Consider the following 18,842-nt stretch of genomic DNA (forward strand, 5'->3'; position numbering starts at 1 on the left):
TGCAGATCAGGAAGTATGTACTGCAGTAATATTTAGAGTGGAGAAATGACTGCACAATTTTACATCATCCAAACAGTAATGACTAGAACTTTATGATATACAGGCACATGAATGCCTGGGGGCTTTCTTTGAAGTGACAAAAATGAGGCTTGTATTAATAGAGCTATTTTAACTATTCTACTTTTGTCTCCTTTATGATAAAGGTTTTGGAGTTGCAATTCTTCATTACCTACTTAGTGACTTCCAATGGGAATTTAATTTGACAGATGTTGCACCATCATATGAAAGTAACAGGAAACAGACAAGCCGCTGTTGTATACAGAGAGAGAGATTCAGCATTAGAAAATTTTAGACTTCTTCAATAATATTGAAAAAGACATTTAATAGACATTGGTATAGCACTAAGGGTTTACAAAATTGTGAAATACTACTACAAACTGGACTTTTAATATAGGTGAAAGTAGTGGACGTGTTTTCAGTTGCCACTAACTATGCAAAATCTTGTCAATCTGTTAATTACAAACAATTGTGCTTAAGTCATTAAAATGGTCTGAAAAAAATAGTTAAGCCAAAACCATAAAAAAATTAGGAACTTCCTACAGTTGGCCTTAAACTTTGTGACAAATGGTAGATTAAAAGCAAACTCACTGAATTAATATAGACTAGGGAAAAAGCTAGGTTCTCTAGTAATCAAGAGTCACTAACTCTTCGGAATAAGAAAAAAAAAAGTTAATATATGGAACAGTTTCTTGCTAAACATTTAACAGAGAAGGTGAATAGTTCAGACTTATATTTTCTAGATATTTGTGTGTTTTGATGAATGTTACCAACCTGTTTAAGAATCAGGAATCTAGATTAAAAGCTGCCTTTTCCAAAGCAGTTTTGATATGACTTCTCTAATAAAACGGTGCATTTATAGTATCTTACCTCACCAATTCAGTTTGGTAGCTTTTTACCAATTCAAAGGCCATCAAAAGGTATAAAATACTGTAGACTTTTGGTAAGTGCATATTACACAGATGCATGTGCTGGTCACAAAGGTATAATTTTCACCATAAAAAGCATTGGGTTACAATTTGGGAAATCTATGGACTTAGGAAACAGTCTACAGTTCTCAAACTATATGCTTAATATTAATACAGTTGTTGCATAGTGCCTGAAACCTCATTTCCTAGTAAGTATAGAAAAAGATCAAAAGCTGAAGAACTTCTGAGTTGTTCAACAATGCATGTCTTCAATATTATGTGATTCGAGATGCTATCAACATTAAAGCATTATGCATTAGTACAATGTAACTGAAATTCTTTGGCTAAAACTAACTGGACAAAAAAAAGAGAAAAAAAAGAGCAATTACATTTGTCTGATCCATTATAGAGGTGAAGGCAAGGTTTTGAATCAGAGAATGTCATCATAAATGTGCACATACTTCTCCAACATGAATGTACATGTAGACAAGCACTCAAAAGGGGATTATCACTTTACATAAAACTATTAACAAATCAAAGATAATACCTTACTGATATAATGCAGCCTCAAACAATATTTAACAGTAAACAATAAATAGTATTTCAAAGGTCTGAAATGAGAATTGACACAAAAAATAATATCTAGTTGTTATTTCCCTCCAACATCATGGCACATCTCCTTTGTAGACTATAAACTGTTGGTACCACCCCATGACTACTTAGACAACCCTTTTACTGATCACTGTGCTGGGATCCCACAACATACAATGCTAACGAGAAGGAAAGGTTGTCTCCTGCAGCAGGTCCCAGGACTCCTGCTCTGATATATAGAGCTAGGGCTACTTGTGCTTGTCTCAAGCAGAGGCCTGAATAGCTGCACCTGTAGCACAAGCACTGCTATAGGAGAAATATATATCTGATATGTAAGACCCTGAATCAGGTTAGATTTTTTTTCTTAAGGCATGGTTGGGGGGGGCATAGTGGCTTAGAAATTCATTTGAGCAAATATTCTTCTGTTTTCCTGATGAATGAATTAAGGTATATGAAGACTCAAGTTTGAAGAATAAGAAACCTGCCTAAAGGAAATATTCTGTAGTCTGAAAAAAGTATCTTAATTTTAAATGTCATAATTTGACAAGTTTGGATAATACAAAACCCACAAAATTAGCAACATTTCTGAATCATAAAATATTTAATAATGTATATTTTGGGGGAATATATTGTATATAAAATTTCAGATCACCATATGAAGCAATTTAAACCCTTTTCAAGCTAGCACTGTCTTCAATGTTGTATAGATTTATTGCCACTGATATAAGACCTACTAAAAGGATACATTTTAAACTAATACAAAAGTGGCTTTTTTAATATGAATTTTTTGTACACAATTACTGTCTTGAATATCTGCTAAGTGCAAAAAAACACAGATCACTTTACACTACCGTAGCAACAATGCATTCATATTGTTCATTAGTCCTTAGTAGTCAGCTTGCATAAGATACAAGAAAAAGCACAGTGAAGCTCACAAAAATAGACTAAAAGTCATCTTGTTCTTGCAAAAAAATACACTATAATGGAAGAAAGACAAAAAAAGGACTATGCACACCACAGATTTTGCTGTTCTTTAATCCAGCTGACTTAAGTGCTGTTTGTTTTTTGTTTTATTTTGGGTGTTTGGGTTTTTTGGCTTTTTTGTTGAATCAAACTACATAGACTAGACACAAGTAAAATTAAGAAAGCAGTGGGTAGCTAAACACTTTATGAACTATTTTTCCCCTCCCCGTAATTTGTTTTCCTCTACCTGAGGTAGTTACAAAAACCAAATCATAACTTAAGCACCAGCTAGGACTCACCACTTAGACCTAAAGCTTCTGGTTTAGGGGTTTTTTTCCTCTCTAAAAATTATTTGTCAGCTCACCAAAACTACCTTTGATGTTAAAGACAGCAGAGATTTCGAGTTCTCACTACATGAAGAAAGATGGTGATGGGGAGGAAGAGGATTAGATGATTGAAAATGTGACAATAGATTCACTTCCATCAAGCTGGCTGGTTCACTGTTGACTTTTAGATGTTTATTCTCCTTTACTGTCTATAAAGTCAGTGGGAGAAGTATGAAAGGTTTTGAACACATCATCGTCCCTTACTGTAACCAGGGAAGAACTGGTCAAGTAGCGTCTGCAATATCTTGTTAGGAACCATGGTGTAGCTCTTTCCAAGGTCATAGCGGCAGGCAGGACAGGTAAAGACTTCAGCTCGGAAAGAGCGCTGTAAACAGCTCTAGGGCATACAAAGACAAAGAAGTAAAAGTGTTACAGCTTTTGCTTTACATTGAAAATTTAGCTAGCAAAAATTAAGCAATTACTAGGAATCAAAGACACAGTTTCCCACATTTCCAGAAACAGCAAGTTCTTACTGAGTTCTCTTGCCATATTTCTGCCTTTACAACTGAAATGACGTACTGGCTCTGGCTGGGATGGAGTTAATTTTCTTCATAGCAGCCTGTATGGTGCTGTGTTTTAGATCTGTGACTAAACCAGTGTTGATAATACACCAACGTTTTAGCTATTGCTGGACAATACTGGCACAGCATCAAGGCTTTCTCTGTTTCTCATTCTGCCTCCCCAGCAAGTAGGCCAGGGATGGGCAAGAGGCTGGGAGGGGACACAACTGGGACAGCTGACCCAAACTGACCAAAGGGATATTCCATGCCATATAATGTCATGCTCAGCAATAAAAACTTGGGGATGGTCTTTCCAAAGTAGCCATTGCTCAGAGACTGGCTGAGCATCGGTCTACTTGTGGGAGGTGGTGAGCGAATGCCTTTGCATCACATTTTTTCTTTTCTTTTTTTCTCTTCACTTATTAAACTGTCTTTATCTTGACCCATGAGTTTTTCTCTCTGTGGGGAGGATTGAGTGAGCGGCTGGTGGGTGCTTATTTGCTGGTTGGGATCAACCCATCACAAAGGACTTACTTAACCAAAGAAATCTTTTGATTAGGAGGCAAAGCATTGAGTTTGTCAGGAATTAAGTGTGTTACTACTGAGATACTTCAGTTTCCCTAATGTGTTCCTGTGGATCAGTTCACAGTTTCTTTCTAGCATTTCTGTTAGAGTGCTGTAAGTATTCCAGAGTTTCATTTCAAGATGTAGCTGAACATACCGGTGTATAGCATTTTATCTACCATTCCATAGCTACTTCATCTTTATGACAAGACTCAGTGTTTAAGCCTCAAAGGCATGAGTAGAATAAAATAGGTTTCAGACTACAGTATCTAAAAGATGATTATTAATGTTGCCTTCTTTTTTTTGGTTTTCCCAGACTTCAGACAGTCCAAGCATATAAATTAAATATGAAAATTTTATGAGGGCCAATCTTTGCCCAAACAACAACACTGTCTGTCTGTCTATACCTTAAAACAGTAATTGGATGTTACTTTATAATTAGTCATTGATAGCTTCAGATTCTATGCTTTGAAGTTGTTGCCATTAAACATTCTCCATGTTTTTTCCACCACTCTATATATTAACCCCCTCATAACACTTTACCTCTATGTAACAAGCAGCTCTTTGAAGGAGTAGTCTTGCTCTATTCTCATTTCTTAACTACATAAAATTAACTTAATCTTATTGTACCAACATCTAGTTCCTGGAACAAACCAATCCCTAGCATAGCTCCACTAATTACAATGGGATGATAAACTTGATACATCATGTCTATAAGAAATTATACTAAATACATTTCCACTAATTTTTACATAAAATTAAGATTGATTATATGGCAGCCACACAACTGGAAGCAAGCACATTACATTTCTTGCTCAGATTGCTAGGCAATAATTATTGTCTTCCTAAAATATATGTTGGTTTTGGTGATTGGTGTCTCAGGGCCAAGAACACAGCCCAGAGCAATACAGGGATTATTCTTACTTTACAGACGTTGTGGAGGCATTCTGTTGTCACTGGCTGGTAAACCAGCTCCTGACAGCAGACACACATAAAAGATTGTTCCAGTTTCTTCAGGAAATTCTAGTATAGGGCAAAAGAAGAGAAAAGTAGATCTATTAGAGGCACATTCACAAATATGCAAACAAAAAAGGGCATTTTTATTTAAAATTATTAAAGTTTTTTTAAAAACTATTTTGCCTAACTACTGTAATTATTACCTATATTTAAATTATAAATTCACAGCCAAATTCACAGACCTAAATTGAGTAAAAAATTTGGCCTTCCTAGCATTTGGTAAATGCAGAGATACATTCATGAGATGCTTGTTTAACATCCTTGTTACTCTTCCCAAACTCACAGTTGGCATGGTCTAATAATGTTACACAACTGCTAGGAGTTGTTAAATCCAATATTCAGTGTGATAGGACAGCTTGACATTGCAAAGATTGCTTACACTGAAACTTTTCTAGTGCGATCTTCAGGTCTCAGTCCAAGTTACAGATTTCCTTCCAAAGCCTACTACCATTACTCCTGTATTCATGGACATTTACATAAAGACATTCCCACACCCTCTGCTATTACCTCTACCTATCTTCTGCTCATTCCCTATATTATTATTGCTCACAGCTTCTTGTTCATTCTTATTTTCTCAGAAGTGAACCTCTATTGTGTTCAGTGCAAAGTATACATTTAATAAATTATGTTTATTACATTAAAAAATTTTGGAAGGCTCATCTTATATCCTTCACATCCATGAGAAGTAGTGTGGCTAACAAAGTATTTAGAAAGCAAGTCCATGAACAATTAATTTCCCTGCTTTTCCAGAAGTCAGAGAACTAAGGTTTTGGAGGTTATTTGGTTGTACATTATTATCATTAAAAACAAAACAGAGGGCCCATCAAGCCTGATTCTTAGCACAAGTCAGAGAATTTGGAAGCTAATATCTGTATTTAGTGATCATCGCTAGAATTTTGCATATCCATGATGGATAAGTGATTGCTGCTGCTCTGCAAAGGGAAAGCAAAGTACTGTACACCTCTTTCACTAAGAAATTCACCTCTGTACCTGATGGAGTTGTTTAATTGGTTTCTTGAGACCTCACTCTGAAATACTCTGCAATAGGTAAAAGAACCTTCCTGTTTTTCAGTCTTCTCAGAGCAACTCTGAAGAATGTGGGATAAATTTTGTGCCATAGATTTTACACATACAAGCATGCTTACAGAGACCTTATTCTCTGGTATTTCAGTAGTCTCAAGCATACTCACTCAAGTATAGAAGTGTAAAAAACAGATCTAAAGTTACTCAAAATACAGTTCGTTTCAATAATTTGAATCTCAGATTCATCTCAACCCAAAACTTATAATTAAAGTGGAAAGGTTGTTTCAAGCATTAAGATTTATATTTTCATTGCAGCTATCTAATGGTAGTTGCGTGATTCCCAGTGAAATTTCTATATGGCTATCACCAAGGGCAATCAAAATTATGGGCAGGAATCTGTAGGAAAATAACTTTCTAGTAACTGTATTTCTCTTAAGATACTGTTTTCTGTTGCTTTAGAAACACATATCTACTGTATTTTGTCACATAACTAAGAGTTGAAAGTCTAATTATTTACAAACATTGGACAACCCACAGATAAACAACTTATAACTTTACAGTATCAGCTCCTATACAAGTGCAGTAGTATTATAGCAATAGTAGTACTGTAAGTGGAAGAACAAGGATATATTAAGTTTTAGGCATCCATTCTCCATCTAATATTTTGTTCTTTCACTGACTTGATAGTGACCTTTACCATTCTGATATCTTGAATTATTTTTCTTCTGCAAAACAGCTAAAATAACTATGAATTGGAACATCAATAAAGCTAATTAATATTCAAGGACATAATATTTTGGAGGATATTCCATCAGAGACTAATAAAAAAAAAATGCACAAGTGTCTTCAAACTTGAACTATCCTTGCTATTTTCTTGACAGCTAGGGGAGGGAAGTATTTCCTCTTTTTTACTTAAGGTTCTCTTCATAGTGAGTGGAATAATCTGCTAAACTTGAGTTAAAAATATTTTCATTTGGTATCTAAGTCTCAGTATGACGGTATTTCTTCTATCTCCTTAAGTGAATGAAATTACATGCCCCATCAACTGTTTCTAAACAGATAGTATGTATTCAGCAATTTTAAGTAAGTGAATTAGGTTTTAACAAAGCCTCATTTCTTCTAACTCTGTATAAAGAAAGGTTAAAAATTAATAATTTAAGCAAGCTGCAAGCGTACTGGTCCTTCCTTAAGAGAAGCAAGTACTTCATCCCACAATTTCTGGTTCATACAGTCTTCTTTAATCAGCCACTGCTGTTGCTGTGTGAGTTGGAAAGCCTCTCCTTTCCCTCCATCTCCCATTCTCATGGCTTTGGATGTATTTTTAGTCTCCTCTATACCTGTTTAAAATTATGACAAGATACAGTAACAGTGGTAGTCTGAACTATTAAAAATGGAAGACAAAATTATTTCTAGAAAGCTAAAACATGAATCACATCTATGTAATGATGCAATAAAGCTCCAATTCAAATTGCCCAGCTTTATTTTGAACTATAGATCATAACTACATAGAATATTGTTCATTTTTCTGTGAAGTTTAAGAAAAAGAAACCTTACAAGTACGGAACAGCACCATAAGATCCCCATCTTCCCATTTTATTACTGAGCACTTAACACTTTACATTAGGATTCCAAATGACTTCCAACTTCCTTGTAGCTTTCATACTATTGGCTTATATATAATTTGGCAGAGCTCTAACACTAAGAAGTAAAAAGAAATACCATCATCAATTGTCCTTTTCTGGTTTCCATTACTCTGGTTGGTTGGCTCCTGTTTCACAGTTTGCTTCTTAACCTTATCCTTTTTCTCTTTACTAGCCATGGCTTCCAAATAACCTTCTGGATACTAAAAAAAACCCAAAAAAACAGATTTAAAACAAAATCCACTGGCATCTGGGAATTCCTAAATACTGACAAGTATATTTTCTAAAAGAATGTAAACCCCTATGACTACATATTGAAATAATATCAAAATATTTTTAAACCCCTATATAAACAGGAAAGCTTTTAAATTAATATATTTTTAGAAAACTGTAGTTAAGTCAAAGGATCTGATCTAGAATAGATTTTATTAAAAGGCACCTTATATTGATATCTACAACTCTAACTACACAAATCAGAAAGCTAAAGTTGAAGATGATGTCATGTAGCAAAACAACCCATCCGAAGGAAATGATTGGCTTGCTGAGGAAAAAAAATGCTACTTTGATTCTTTGCATCAGCCACAAATTTCACAGTGCCAAAGTCCCTGCCTGAAATATGCTATCTATAATAGTTCCTCAATCATAGGTTACAATTAGAGAAAAATACATAAAAACATATATATTTTTTAAATTCTAAGAAGAGACTCAACTATTAGAAGAGTTACTTTTATAAATCTTATCCAGCATAAGGATCACAAAACTGTATTCAAAGTCATAATTTTCTGATCCATATATATAGAGTAATTTCCTGTTAAGGCAGAAAGCTTCATCCACAATTCTTTCTGCTTTGCCAATATCATAGTTTTTCAAATTACAGATGATCTAAAATATTTTTTATATTAGACCCTGACTCATTGTAGTATATGAAAAATGGGGCTTAAATTTAATTCACATTCCTAGTTTTAAAATTTAAGACTCCATTTACTTGAACAGAATATCAGAGCAACTTTGTGAACACTGATTCTGACCTGTACACTCAGACCCAGTTTCTTTGACCGTTCCATCCCTTCTGAAGTCCAAGGTGCAGGTTCAATATCATCTCTCCTCAGAAGATAGCGCCAAACTAAGAACCCACATTTCCCAATTTCTGGCCAATATTTTACCACCTAAGGATAAATAACAACAGGTTTATGTTTTTGCTATCACAGTAGAGCCTCAAATCTAATTTAAGAAATTCTACCCAGAAGTTCAACAGATATTCTGCTAGGTAGTCATTATTTTACCACAAGCCAAACACATGCAGGTAGTCATACTTTATTGGCTCAAGACAAAGAGAGGAAATTTGAATGATATGTTACTATTTTAAAGTATCTTTTCTCTCAGTTGGGAAATGTTTGTATTTTGATAAATACAATACTGTTTTAAAAGATGCACATCTTTATTCCAGATACAGAGAAGACATTAAGTGTATGAAAAGCCGGAAAGAGAGCTGGAAGGAGTGAAGAAATCGATTGATTTCCAGGGATGAATATGACTCAGTGAGCACAAACAAAAGTAGCTTACGTATTCAACTTAATATATCCTATTATAGATTGTGATCTACTATCACTGCTCTGAATAGAATAATAGAATCATACAACAGCTGAGGTTGGAAGGGATGTTGAAAGATCATCTGGTCCAACCTTCTGTGAGAAAGGGAGCTTAGATGAGATTATCTAGCACCCTGTCCAATTACATCTTGAAAACTGCTAGCAATGGGGACACTGCCACGTCCCTGCGGAGGTTGTTCCAGTGAATGATTGTTCTCACTGTAAAAAATTTCTTTCTTATATCCAGATGAAACCTCTTCTGGTGCAACTTGTACCTGTTGCACCTTGTCTTTTCTATGTGACTCCTTGTGAAGAGGTTACAGCCTGACAAGCACTGAGTGGTATGATCAAGTCTCCATCTCTGCTAGTAATGCCCCTGCAGATGCAGCCCAGGATCCAATTTGCCTTTGTTGCTGCAGCAACACTCTGCTAACTCATGTTCAGCTTGTCCACCAGGACCCAGGTCCTTTTCAACAAAGCTGCTCCCCAGCCACACAGATCCTAGCCTGTACTGGGGTCTTTGGTTATTCTGACCCAGGTGCAGGATTTTGCATGTGTCTTTGTTAAACTTCATACTGTTCTTGCTAGCCCACTCTTCCAGCCTGTCCATGTCTCTCTGTAAAATGTCTCTCCCTTCTGATGTGTTCACCTCACCACCCAGTTTACTGTCATCAGCAAATTTGATGAGGGTGCTTTCAATTCCATCATCCAGGTAATTTATGAAGGTGTTTGTATTGGGTCTGGCTGGGATAGAGTTAACTTTACCCATAGCAGCCTTCATAGTGCTGTGCTTTGTATTTGTAGCTAGAAAGGTGTTGATAACACACTAATGTTTTGGCTACTGCTGAGCAGTGCTCCCACAGCATCAAGGCTGTCTCTCCAACATTCCCCCCGCAAAGGCCAGTAGGCTGGGGGTGGGCAAGACGTTGGGAGGGGATGTAGCCAGGACAGCTGACCCAAGCTGACCAAAGGGATATTCTATACCATGTGACATTGTGCTCAGCAATAAAAGCTAAGAGAAAGGAGGAAGAGCAGGGGGCATTCATTATTAAGGCATTTCTCTTCCTAAGCACCCACTATGCATACTGAGGCCCTACTTCCCAGTAAGTGGCTGGACACTGCCTGCTGATGGGAAGTAGAGAATAAATCTTTTTGTTTTCCTTTGCTTCCATGCATGGCATTTTCTTTTCTTTATTGAACTGCCTTTTATCTTGACCCATGAGTTTTTCATCTTGTTTTCTCCCCCTGTCTTACTGAGGAGGAGGAGTGATAGAGCAGCTTGGTAGGCACCTGGCGGCCAGCCAAGGTCAACCCACTACAGTGTTGAACAGCGTGGGGCCCAGTATCAATCCCTGGGGGACCCCACTTGTGACAGGTTGCCAGCCTGATTAAAAACCATTGATCACCACCCTCTGAGTGCAACCTGTTAGCCAATTTCCTACCCACCTTGCAGACCACCCATCCAATCTGTGTCTTGCCAGTTTGTCCAGGAGAAGGCTGTGGGAAACAGTGTCGAACGCTTTGCTGAAGTCCAGGTAAACAACATCCACTGCTCTCCCCGTGTCAACAGAAGATGTTATTTTGTTGTAGAAGGTGATCAGGTTAGTCTGGCAAGATTTGCCTTTGGTAAATCCATGTTGGCTTTTCCCAATCACCTGCTTCATTAGGTTTGTGAGAGCTTCTAGGAGGACTCGTTCCATTACTTTCCCAGGGAATGAAGCAAGACTAATGGGCCTGTAGTTTCCTGGGTCCTCTTTTGGGCCCTTCTTGTAGATGAGTATGACATCTGCCCTCTTCCAGTCATCAGGGACATCCCCTGATCTCCACGACTTTTCAAAGATTATAGACAGTGGCCTTGCAACAGTCAGCCACTTCTCCTAACGCCCTGGGGTGGATTCTGTCCAGGCCCATAGATTTCTGTGGGTTGAGCCCTTGCAAGAGGCCGCAGACCAGCCCTTCCTCCACTACTGGTGGGTCGACACATGCGTTGTTGTAGCTACTTGATCTTGTGATCTGGGGTCCAGCTACACCAGTAAAGACAGAGGCAAAGAAGGTATTGAGAACCTCTGCATTGTCAGCATTATTAGTAACTAGTTTCCCTGCCCTGTTTAGCAATGGACCTATGTCTTCCTTGTGCTTCTGCTTACTGCTCATGTACCTGAAGAACCCTTTCTTGTTGTTCTTGACAGCTCTGGCCAATTTCAGTTCTAGCCGAGCCTTAGCCTTCCTGACTGCATCTCTGCATGCCCTAGCAAGGTTTTTGTAGTCCTTGACGGCTATTTGGCTGCCTTTCCATAGCCGGTATGCTGCTTTTTTGCTTTTAAGCACACCCATAAGGTCATTGTTAAGCCAGGGTGGTCTCTTGTTCTGCCTTCTTCCTTTCCCTTTGTAGGGGATGGACTGTTCTTGTGCTTCCAGGAGGCTGTTCTTGAATAACTCCCAGCACTCCTTTGCCCTCCATGAATGCATCCCATGGAATCTCCCACAGTTGGGCTCCGAGCATGTTGAAGTTAGCTCTTCTAAAATCCACAGTCTTTGTCCTACTGCTGGTCTTTAGTGTGCTCAGCAGGATCTTAAATTCCACAACATTGTGATTGCTGTATCCAAGGCTACCATTGGTAGCTGTGTTGTCAAGTAAGTCGTCTTGGTTTGCGAGCAGTAAATGTAGCAATGTGCTGTTCCTAGTCAGCATGTCCAGCATCTGTAGCAGGAAGCAGTCCTCAATGCATTCCAGGAACCTGATGGAGGACTTGTGCACTGCTGTGTTCTTTTCCCAACAAATGTCCAGGTGTTATGGGTTTGTGTGGCATGGTTTTTTTGGTAGCAGGGGAGGTGGCTGCAGGGGTGGCTCCTGTGAGAAGCTGCTAGAAGCTCCCCCAGCTCCAAGTCGGACCCGCCTCTGGCCCAGGTCAACCCAATCAGTGACAGTGGTAGTGCCTCTGGGATAACATATTTAAGAAGGGGAACCTGCAGTGAGTAGGGGGATTGGAATGAGAGAGGAACACCTATGCAGATACCGAGGTCAGTGAAGAAGGAGGGGGAGGAGGGGTGCCTGAGGAGGTTGATCCCCCTGCAGCCTGTGGTGAGATGGCAGGCTGTATCCCTGCAGCCCATGGAGGTGAACGGTGGAGCAGATGCCCCCAAAGATGGCCGTGACTCCATGGGAAAGCCAGCGCTGGAGCAGCGTGTGACTGAAGATCGGCCCGCGGAAAGGACCCACGCCAGGGAAGTTTGTGAGGAACTGCAGCCTGCGGAAAGGACTCACGTTGGAGAAGTTTGTGAAGGACTGTCTCCTGTGGGAGGGACCCCACGGTGGAGCAGGGGACGAGTGAGGAGTCCTCCCCCTGAGGAGGAAGGAGCAGTAGGGACAATGTGTGGCGAGCTGACCCCAACCCCCATCCCCTGTTCCCCTGCGCCGCCGGGGGGAGGGGAGGAGGTAGAGAGAACCGGGAGTGGAGTTGAGCCCAGGAAGGAGGGAGGGGTGGGGGGAAGGTGTTCTAAGGTTTGGTTTTAATTCCGAATATCCTTGTTTTGATTTGATTTGTAGTAAATTAAATTGATTTTGTTTCTTCCCCAAGTTCAGCCTGTCTTTTGCCCATGACCATAAGTGGGGAGTGATCCCTCCCAGTCCTTGTCTCAACCCACGAGCCTGCCTTTATATTTTCTCCTCATCCCACCATGGCCAGGGAGGGGGGAGGAGTGAGCGAGCAGCTGCATTTTGTTACCATCTGGGCTGAAACCACGACACCAGGTAATTGAAGTCACCCATGAGGACCAGGTTCTGTTGGCACGAGACTTCCTTGAGCAGCCAAAGTAAGGTTTCGTCAGCCTTGTCACCCTGATTGGTAGGTCGGTAACAGATACCTACCATAAGATCCCCCTTGGTGACGATCCCTCCAATCTTGATCCAAAGGCATTCGATGACAGAACTTTTGTGGTCTCCATAGCTTACCTCCATACATTCAAATTTCTCTTTTGCATAAAGTGCAACTCCAGCTCCACTTCTTCCCTTCCTATCTTTCCGAAAGAGCTTCTAGCTGTCCATTGCGGTCTTCCAGTCGTGTGAGTTTTCACACCAGGTTTTGTGTTTCCTATGACATCATAACTCTCAGACTGGGCATGGAGCTCCAGTTCGTTGCCCAGACTAATTGCATTGGTATACATGTACTTGAGGTGGCTGGACTTAGGGTTCTTGCCTTTGGAGAAGGCTGGGGAGCATTCCTCACATCCTGGATCTTGGCTCCTGGCAAGCAGCAAACTTCCCTTGACTGTATATCAGGCTGGCAGATGGGTGTGCCTCCATGCCTCTCAGCAGAGTCACCCACTGCTAGCACTCACTGCTTCCTTTTGCAGCTTTTGTTATGTGTTGCTGGTGCAGTTTCTCTATGTGAATCTTGCTCATTGGTTTCATCTGCTGCCAAGACTTCGTATCTGTTGCTGTTGATACATACGAGGAAATGGAGGGGAAGTGATATTCTGTTGCCACGAGTCACCAGAGACCACGGCACCTCCTTCTCCAAGGTGCTGTCTGCTTGTTGACGCTCTTTGTCTGGTAGTCCTTGGAGGTCAGTGCCATGGAGCCCTGATATTTCTTCTTGCAACGCCTCAAATAATAGTACTCTGTTTCTTGTTCCCCCTCCCTAATACAGCGTAACCTGCTGACTTCCTCCTGCAGCTCCTCCACCCGCTGCCTGAGTGACTCCACCAGAGCACACCTTGCACAGGTGGAGCTTGCACCCTCCTCTACCCAGGAGTGTGGGGTACAGACTGTGCAGCCTTCCACCTGGACAGCAGCTTCCCTGATAGGAAGCTCTGTTTGGGTGGCTGCCTCCACTCATCCCAGGCTAGCCTGGCTAGTTAGCAGATTCCTGCCTACTGCAGAGCGTGGCCCTTGTTCTCTACCACTATGCTTCCAACAATCTCAAAGCACTGCCTAATAAGCCCTTCTAATTCCCTGGAGACCTCAAGCTGCTGGGTAGGTTTGCACAGCCAACAGCTAGCTGGGGATGACCATCTATGCTGCAGCCTAAGCCTGTGGGTGAGCAGAGTGGAAGCAGCCTGCTAACTGGCAGAGTGCGCAGCCCTTCCCACACGTACATCCGCATGAACTGCCATGCAATCTGTCAATGCCACAGCTGGAATGGAATGGAATACTTCCATTTCATTACACTACAGAATGAGGTAGGCTAAAATGTCCTCATGGTAACAAAAGAATTATTCCTTCAAAAGCAATAATGAAGAGTTTGCTATGTAACACAAAAGACTCTTAAAAAACATGTCTTAAGAAAAATGTAATGCTATATATATGGTAAAAATCATAATACCTTGTAAATGCCATCATATCTGTTGCCTTCCTCTGGGGCATATTTGCTGATCCGTCGTCCTTTTGAACTGCGCACTACTCGGACTGGCTTACCAGCTCTCCAGTTCTTAGACTCTGCTCCATTTTTATCATCCAATGGGGCATCACAGTTAAGGGCCAATGCCCTGAAAATCACATTAAATATCTTCATAAAATAGATTGCTTCATACAACATACTATTGAGAATCATTGTGACAAGATCAAATTTGTTTGCCTTATCCAATTATGTATACTATGCAGAAGAAGAATCTGCAGTGAATTCTTCAGTAGACTGCAATACCGATGGAAGCACCAAGATCAGCTCCACCATGTGTGAGAATAGAAATAGGAATACAAATGTTCACGATGAAAACTCAGCTAATGTAGTTAAATAAAAGAAACCAATCCCTTCAGGTTTAATATTTTTTCATTTTTAAAAATAATTATTTCTCAAGTAACATGGAAGGATTTAAAAAAATTGTAACAATGGCAAATTATCTCTCTGACTATTCCACATTACTGCATATTTTTAGGCTTTTAAAGTGTGCATGAATTGATAAACATTACGAAAAAGTATCATATGGAAAAAAGTACATAGTGACTATCCAAAAATATATCTGTAACAAATATTACTCTTCTTAGTCCATTAACTACCTAAGCTTAGGAGTTAAATGCCATGAACTAATTCAGAGACAAGCAAACCATAATGATGTTCTTTTCTATGTATTTTGATCTAGAACAATATAGATGGATCATCAAAGATTCAGAAAAGAATTAATATCAGTAAACACCACGAAAATGTTCTTCCTTGTTTAGTTGCAGCATGTCCCACATCACATGTTAGCTTTAAGAATGGATGAGAATAAGAATTTATATTCATGAGGGGGGAAAAGTATTGGTTTTGGCAGGAAGTGAAAATCTTTATGGATAAACCTTTATCCTTCCAAAAGGAACACAGGGGAATAAATCTCATGGAGAGAGCTGGCATTTCTTAGAGGAACACTGTAATAATGTAGAGAAACATTAAGCAACAGTATTTATATTGTCTAAATGTAGCTATTTGGATCTCTATACAACTGATGAGCAGAAGTAGGCTCCAGTTTGCTGAGTCTCTCCTGAAGCACTCACTTTTATCCACTATTTATATAGGTGTCCTATTCTAGACACTCAGAGTAAGATAGTATGAATTCTTCCCTGACTAAACAGTTTGAACATAAAATATTTTTATAGCCATACATTGATTTGAGTATGGATGAACAAAAGTCTCTGGAATCAGGTTCAAACCCAACCATTGACCGCAAAAGAAACAATGATGCTCAGAAAAATATGGCAAAATCTACAACCTGCAATATACAGAAAAGTAAGGAAAAGTGAAGTAATGCAGGTTTTAGAAGTATTTCTTTTGTACAGACAAAATAAGAAAACATTCTGGATAAACAAAAATCAGTTCTGATTCTATTACATGCAACCATACTGTCCTCTTTCAATCATTACAAGGGTTAAGAACAGTAGACCCAAAGCAAAGACTACCACCAGCAAGTCAAAATGGATAACTGGTAGCACCATGTTATACTCCATGCACCTCAACTACTACAAAACAACCAGACACACTCTTTGCCAATTGCTTTCACAACCATTTGCTGAGAGCAGAGGAAGAGCAAGACTAAAGAGCCTAGGTTTTATTCCAGGTTCCAATAAAAAGTTTGCTTTAATGATTAAAAGCCATTATAAACCTGCTGCCCAAACTTATTTTTTGTCTCTCTTCTTTCCATGCTCTTGTTTCTGTTACATCTATCTCCTTCTCCTCTGTCTGTATCCCAGTCAGGCTTTTCTTCTTTCTCCTCTGAGTACCAGCACAGAGCCTGAAAGAATGCCTCCCCACTCAGTTTAGGTGCTTGACAGAAGCACAACACATCCAATGTCAGCTCTGGTAGAGAAAGTCCCAGTCAACCTTAGTACCCCATAGCCACTGCATGGTTAGTTGCTTCATGCAGATGGTATACATTTAGAAATGTAAAGGTATTGAGAATTCCTAGAGTTTAGGCAGGCTATTTACAGAACATAAATATACTTTAAGCAAATGTCTAATTTATTTTTTCAAACTTTTTTTTTTCTTCAGTCAATTGTTTTTGCCTACAATTTGGCAAAAAAATAGGCCAACTTTTATCAGGGATATTCAAACACACAACCTAAAGGCAAAGCAATACTAATTCCTTGTTCTTCATATAAAGTACGAAGGCACTAAAGGCTATCAAAAATATGTAAGTTTTCTTTTAGTATGGGCAAATGAACATACTTTCTTCATACCTAACTTTCATAAACTGTTAAACTATTTAAGATGAAACTTTATAAGAACAATCTGAGGCAAACACCCAGCACAGAAAATTTCAGCTTCAGAGTTGTAAGTTTGGCAAACTTCTAATCAACTGAAAACCAAGTCTTCTCATAAGAAGTGTTGGACAATTTCAACTAGGTACATAGCTGCCAGCTGAACCTGTAGTACGGCAATATATTTTCATCAGTTACAAATAATTCTTTAAATCAACATAACACCACGTTTGACAAAATGCCTCTAAACAGCCGGAGGCACCACTGTTTACAGTAGCAGAAGATGTATAAGAGGGAACAAATTTTGCAAAATATAATTTTTAAATTAAAGGAATAAAACTCAACTCTTTGGTCTGGAAAATTTTTTAAATTTAGTCTTAAAAACTTACCTGTTCATGTGTGTTAATGTTTGATCAAATGAATGTTCTCCAATTCTTTTATTTCCAGAAAGATCTCTACCTCCACTCCCAGTATAAGTGAATTCATCTCCTCGGTCCTGCGTAATAAGATTATTCTCCATTTTAGCATTCCGTATTAAAGCATCTGAACTGAAAACCTGCTCCTTCATTGGTTCTATTTACTCAAACAAGAACAATTGCCTGAGGCGAAGAAAAACATGTGCTTAGTTTTAACATGATTCTCCTTTCAGAGTAACCATGACAGCAAAAAGCTACTGGTTCAGATGCAACATATTAATCAGAAAGTGATTATAAAAAAATACACCTGCCTTAAAAAATTCTTTGAACTCCTCAAGCATTACTTTTAGTCACACAAATATTTCTGATAGAGGGAATGCATTCTAGCTAGTGTTTACTCATTCTCTAACTTCACAGCTTACAAGAAAATCCTATTTGGAAAATATGTAATACATCACTCAGAGGCCTCACTTCTGCTTCTTCATGGGACTGAGCACCAATACGGCAAAGCACTTTGTACTTAAGTACAAGACGAGTACTTTACCTCAATAACACTATACTCATTTACTATTAAGAAAAAAAAATCAGGAAAAAAAATCCAAAGAAAAAGGATGTGTCTAAGGTTTTGGGTTTTTTTTTTTGCATTTGCAGAGGTCGCCCCCACCTCAATTTCAGTTGTTCTGAACTGCTAAGAGCTTAGAAGGCTCATTCAGATGCGAATTTTATGAACTGACAGAATTCTGTAGTAGTCAATATTTACTAATGATGAATTATGTGAAACTGAATGAAGGTTGATTAAACCTTCCTTTAAAACAAACTTTAAAAATAATGAAAATATACATAGCACTTAAGTGAAACCACTATTATTATTTTTTCTTCAACTTGTCACAAATTCACAATAGTCATAACAAATCCAAGTATTTTAGAAAAGACACAAATATATTTATAATAATGTCTCTTTTAAAAAGCAAATCTTTTACAAAGCATGAAGCATTGATATAAAATGAATACTTAGCAAATTAGTAATTTTCATATGAAGTTTCAGAGAAAAAACCCTAAACATACTGGTATGCAGTAGTAAAATTCAGTCAATTTCTAACCACTATTAAATGTTTGACATCAGCATGGAACCAATACCAACCCACTGCAAGATTATTACAGCTATTTTATGACTGGCAATAACAGAACAAGAGAAGTGTCATGACAGAGAAATATTGGTTGTACAGGGCCATAAAGTAATTACAGAAATGCTGTTTACTTTAAACTGTGTAGAAAAATCTTAATAAATTCAGCAACAGAGCTACTAGAGTATTTCTCTTTCCTTTTTATTTAGATAAAACAAAAAGAAAACACTAGAAGGTAAAAAATGTGGGTTGGAAAACATACTGAAAATAGAATATTTAAGGAAATGATAGTAATCAGAAACTGGGAGGTGTTTTTACTTCTTTTACAGCATTGTTAAAACAAGTATTGGAATAGCATATTTAAAAGGATGTCAAAAAAACCTGGAGGGAAAAAA

General features: G+C 38.6%; 1 protein-coding gene across 1 annotated transcript in view; it reads right to left on the reverse strand.

Annotated features, from left to right (window-relative positions):
* Positions 1 to 419: 419 nt before the first annotated feature.
* The window catches only part of LOC128136073 (E3 ubiquitin-protein ligase UHRF2-like), a 157,159-nt gene continuing 138,736 nt past the window's right edge, over positions 420 to 18,842 (reverse strand). Inside the window, exons 10-16 of the mRNA XM_052775160.1 lie at positions 17,297 to 17,403; positions 14,563 to 14,725; positions 8,678 to 8,815; positions 7,729 to 7,852; positions 7,186 to 7,346; positions 4,894 to 4,992; positions 420 to 3,242 (exon numbers count right to left, since the gene is read on the reverse strand). Of these exons, the coding sequence (XP_052631120.1) occupies positions 3,096 to 3,242; positions 4,894 to 4,992; positions 7,186 to 7,346; positions 7,729 to 7,852; positions 8,678 to 8,815; positions 14,563 to 14,725; positions 17,297 to 17,403 (939 nt within the window). The 3' untranslated portion in view covers positions 420 to 3,095. The remainder of the gene's footprint in view (positions 3,243 to 4,893; positions 4,993 to 7,185; positions 7,347 to 7,728; positions 7,853 to 8,677; positions 8,816 to 14,562; positions 14,726 to 17,296; positions 17,404 to 18,842) is intronic.

This window comes from Harpia harpyja, chromosome W (assembly GCF_026419915.1).
Source record: "Harpia harpyja isolate bHarHar1 chromosome W, bHarHar1 primary haplotype, whole genome shotgun sequence".
In the NCBI taxonomy this organism is placed as follows: domain Eukaryota; kingdom Metazoa; phylum Chordata; class Aves; order Accipitriformes; family Accipitridae; genus Harpia; species Harpia harpyja.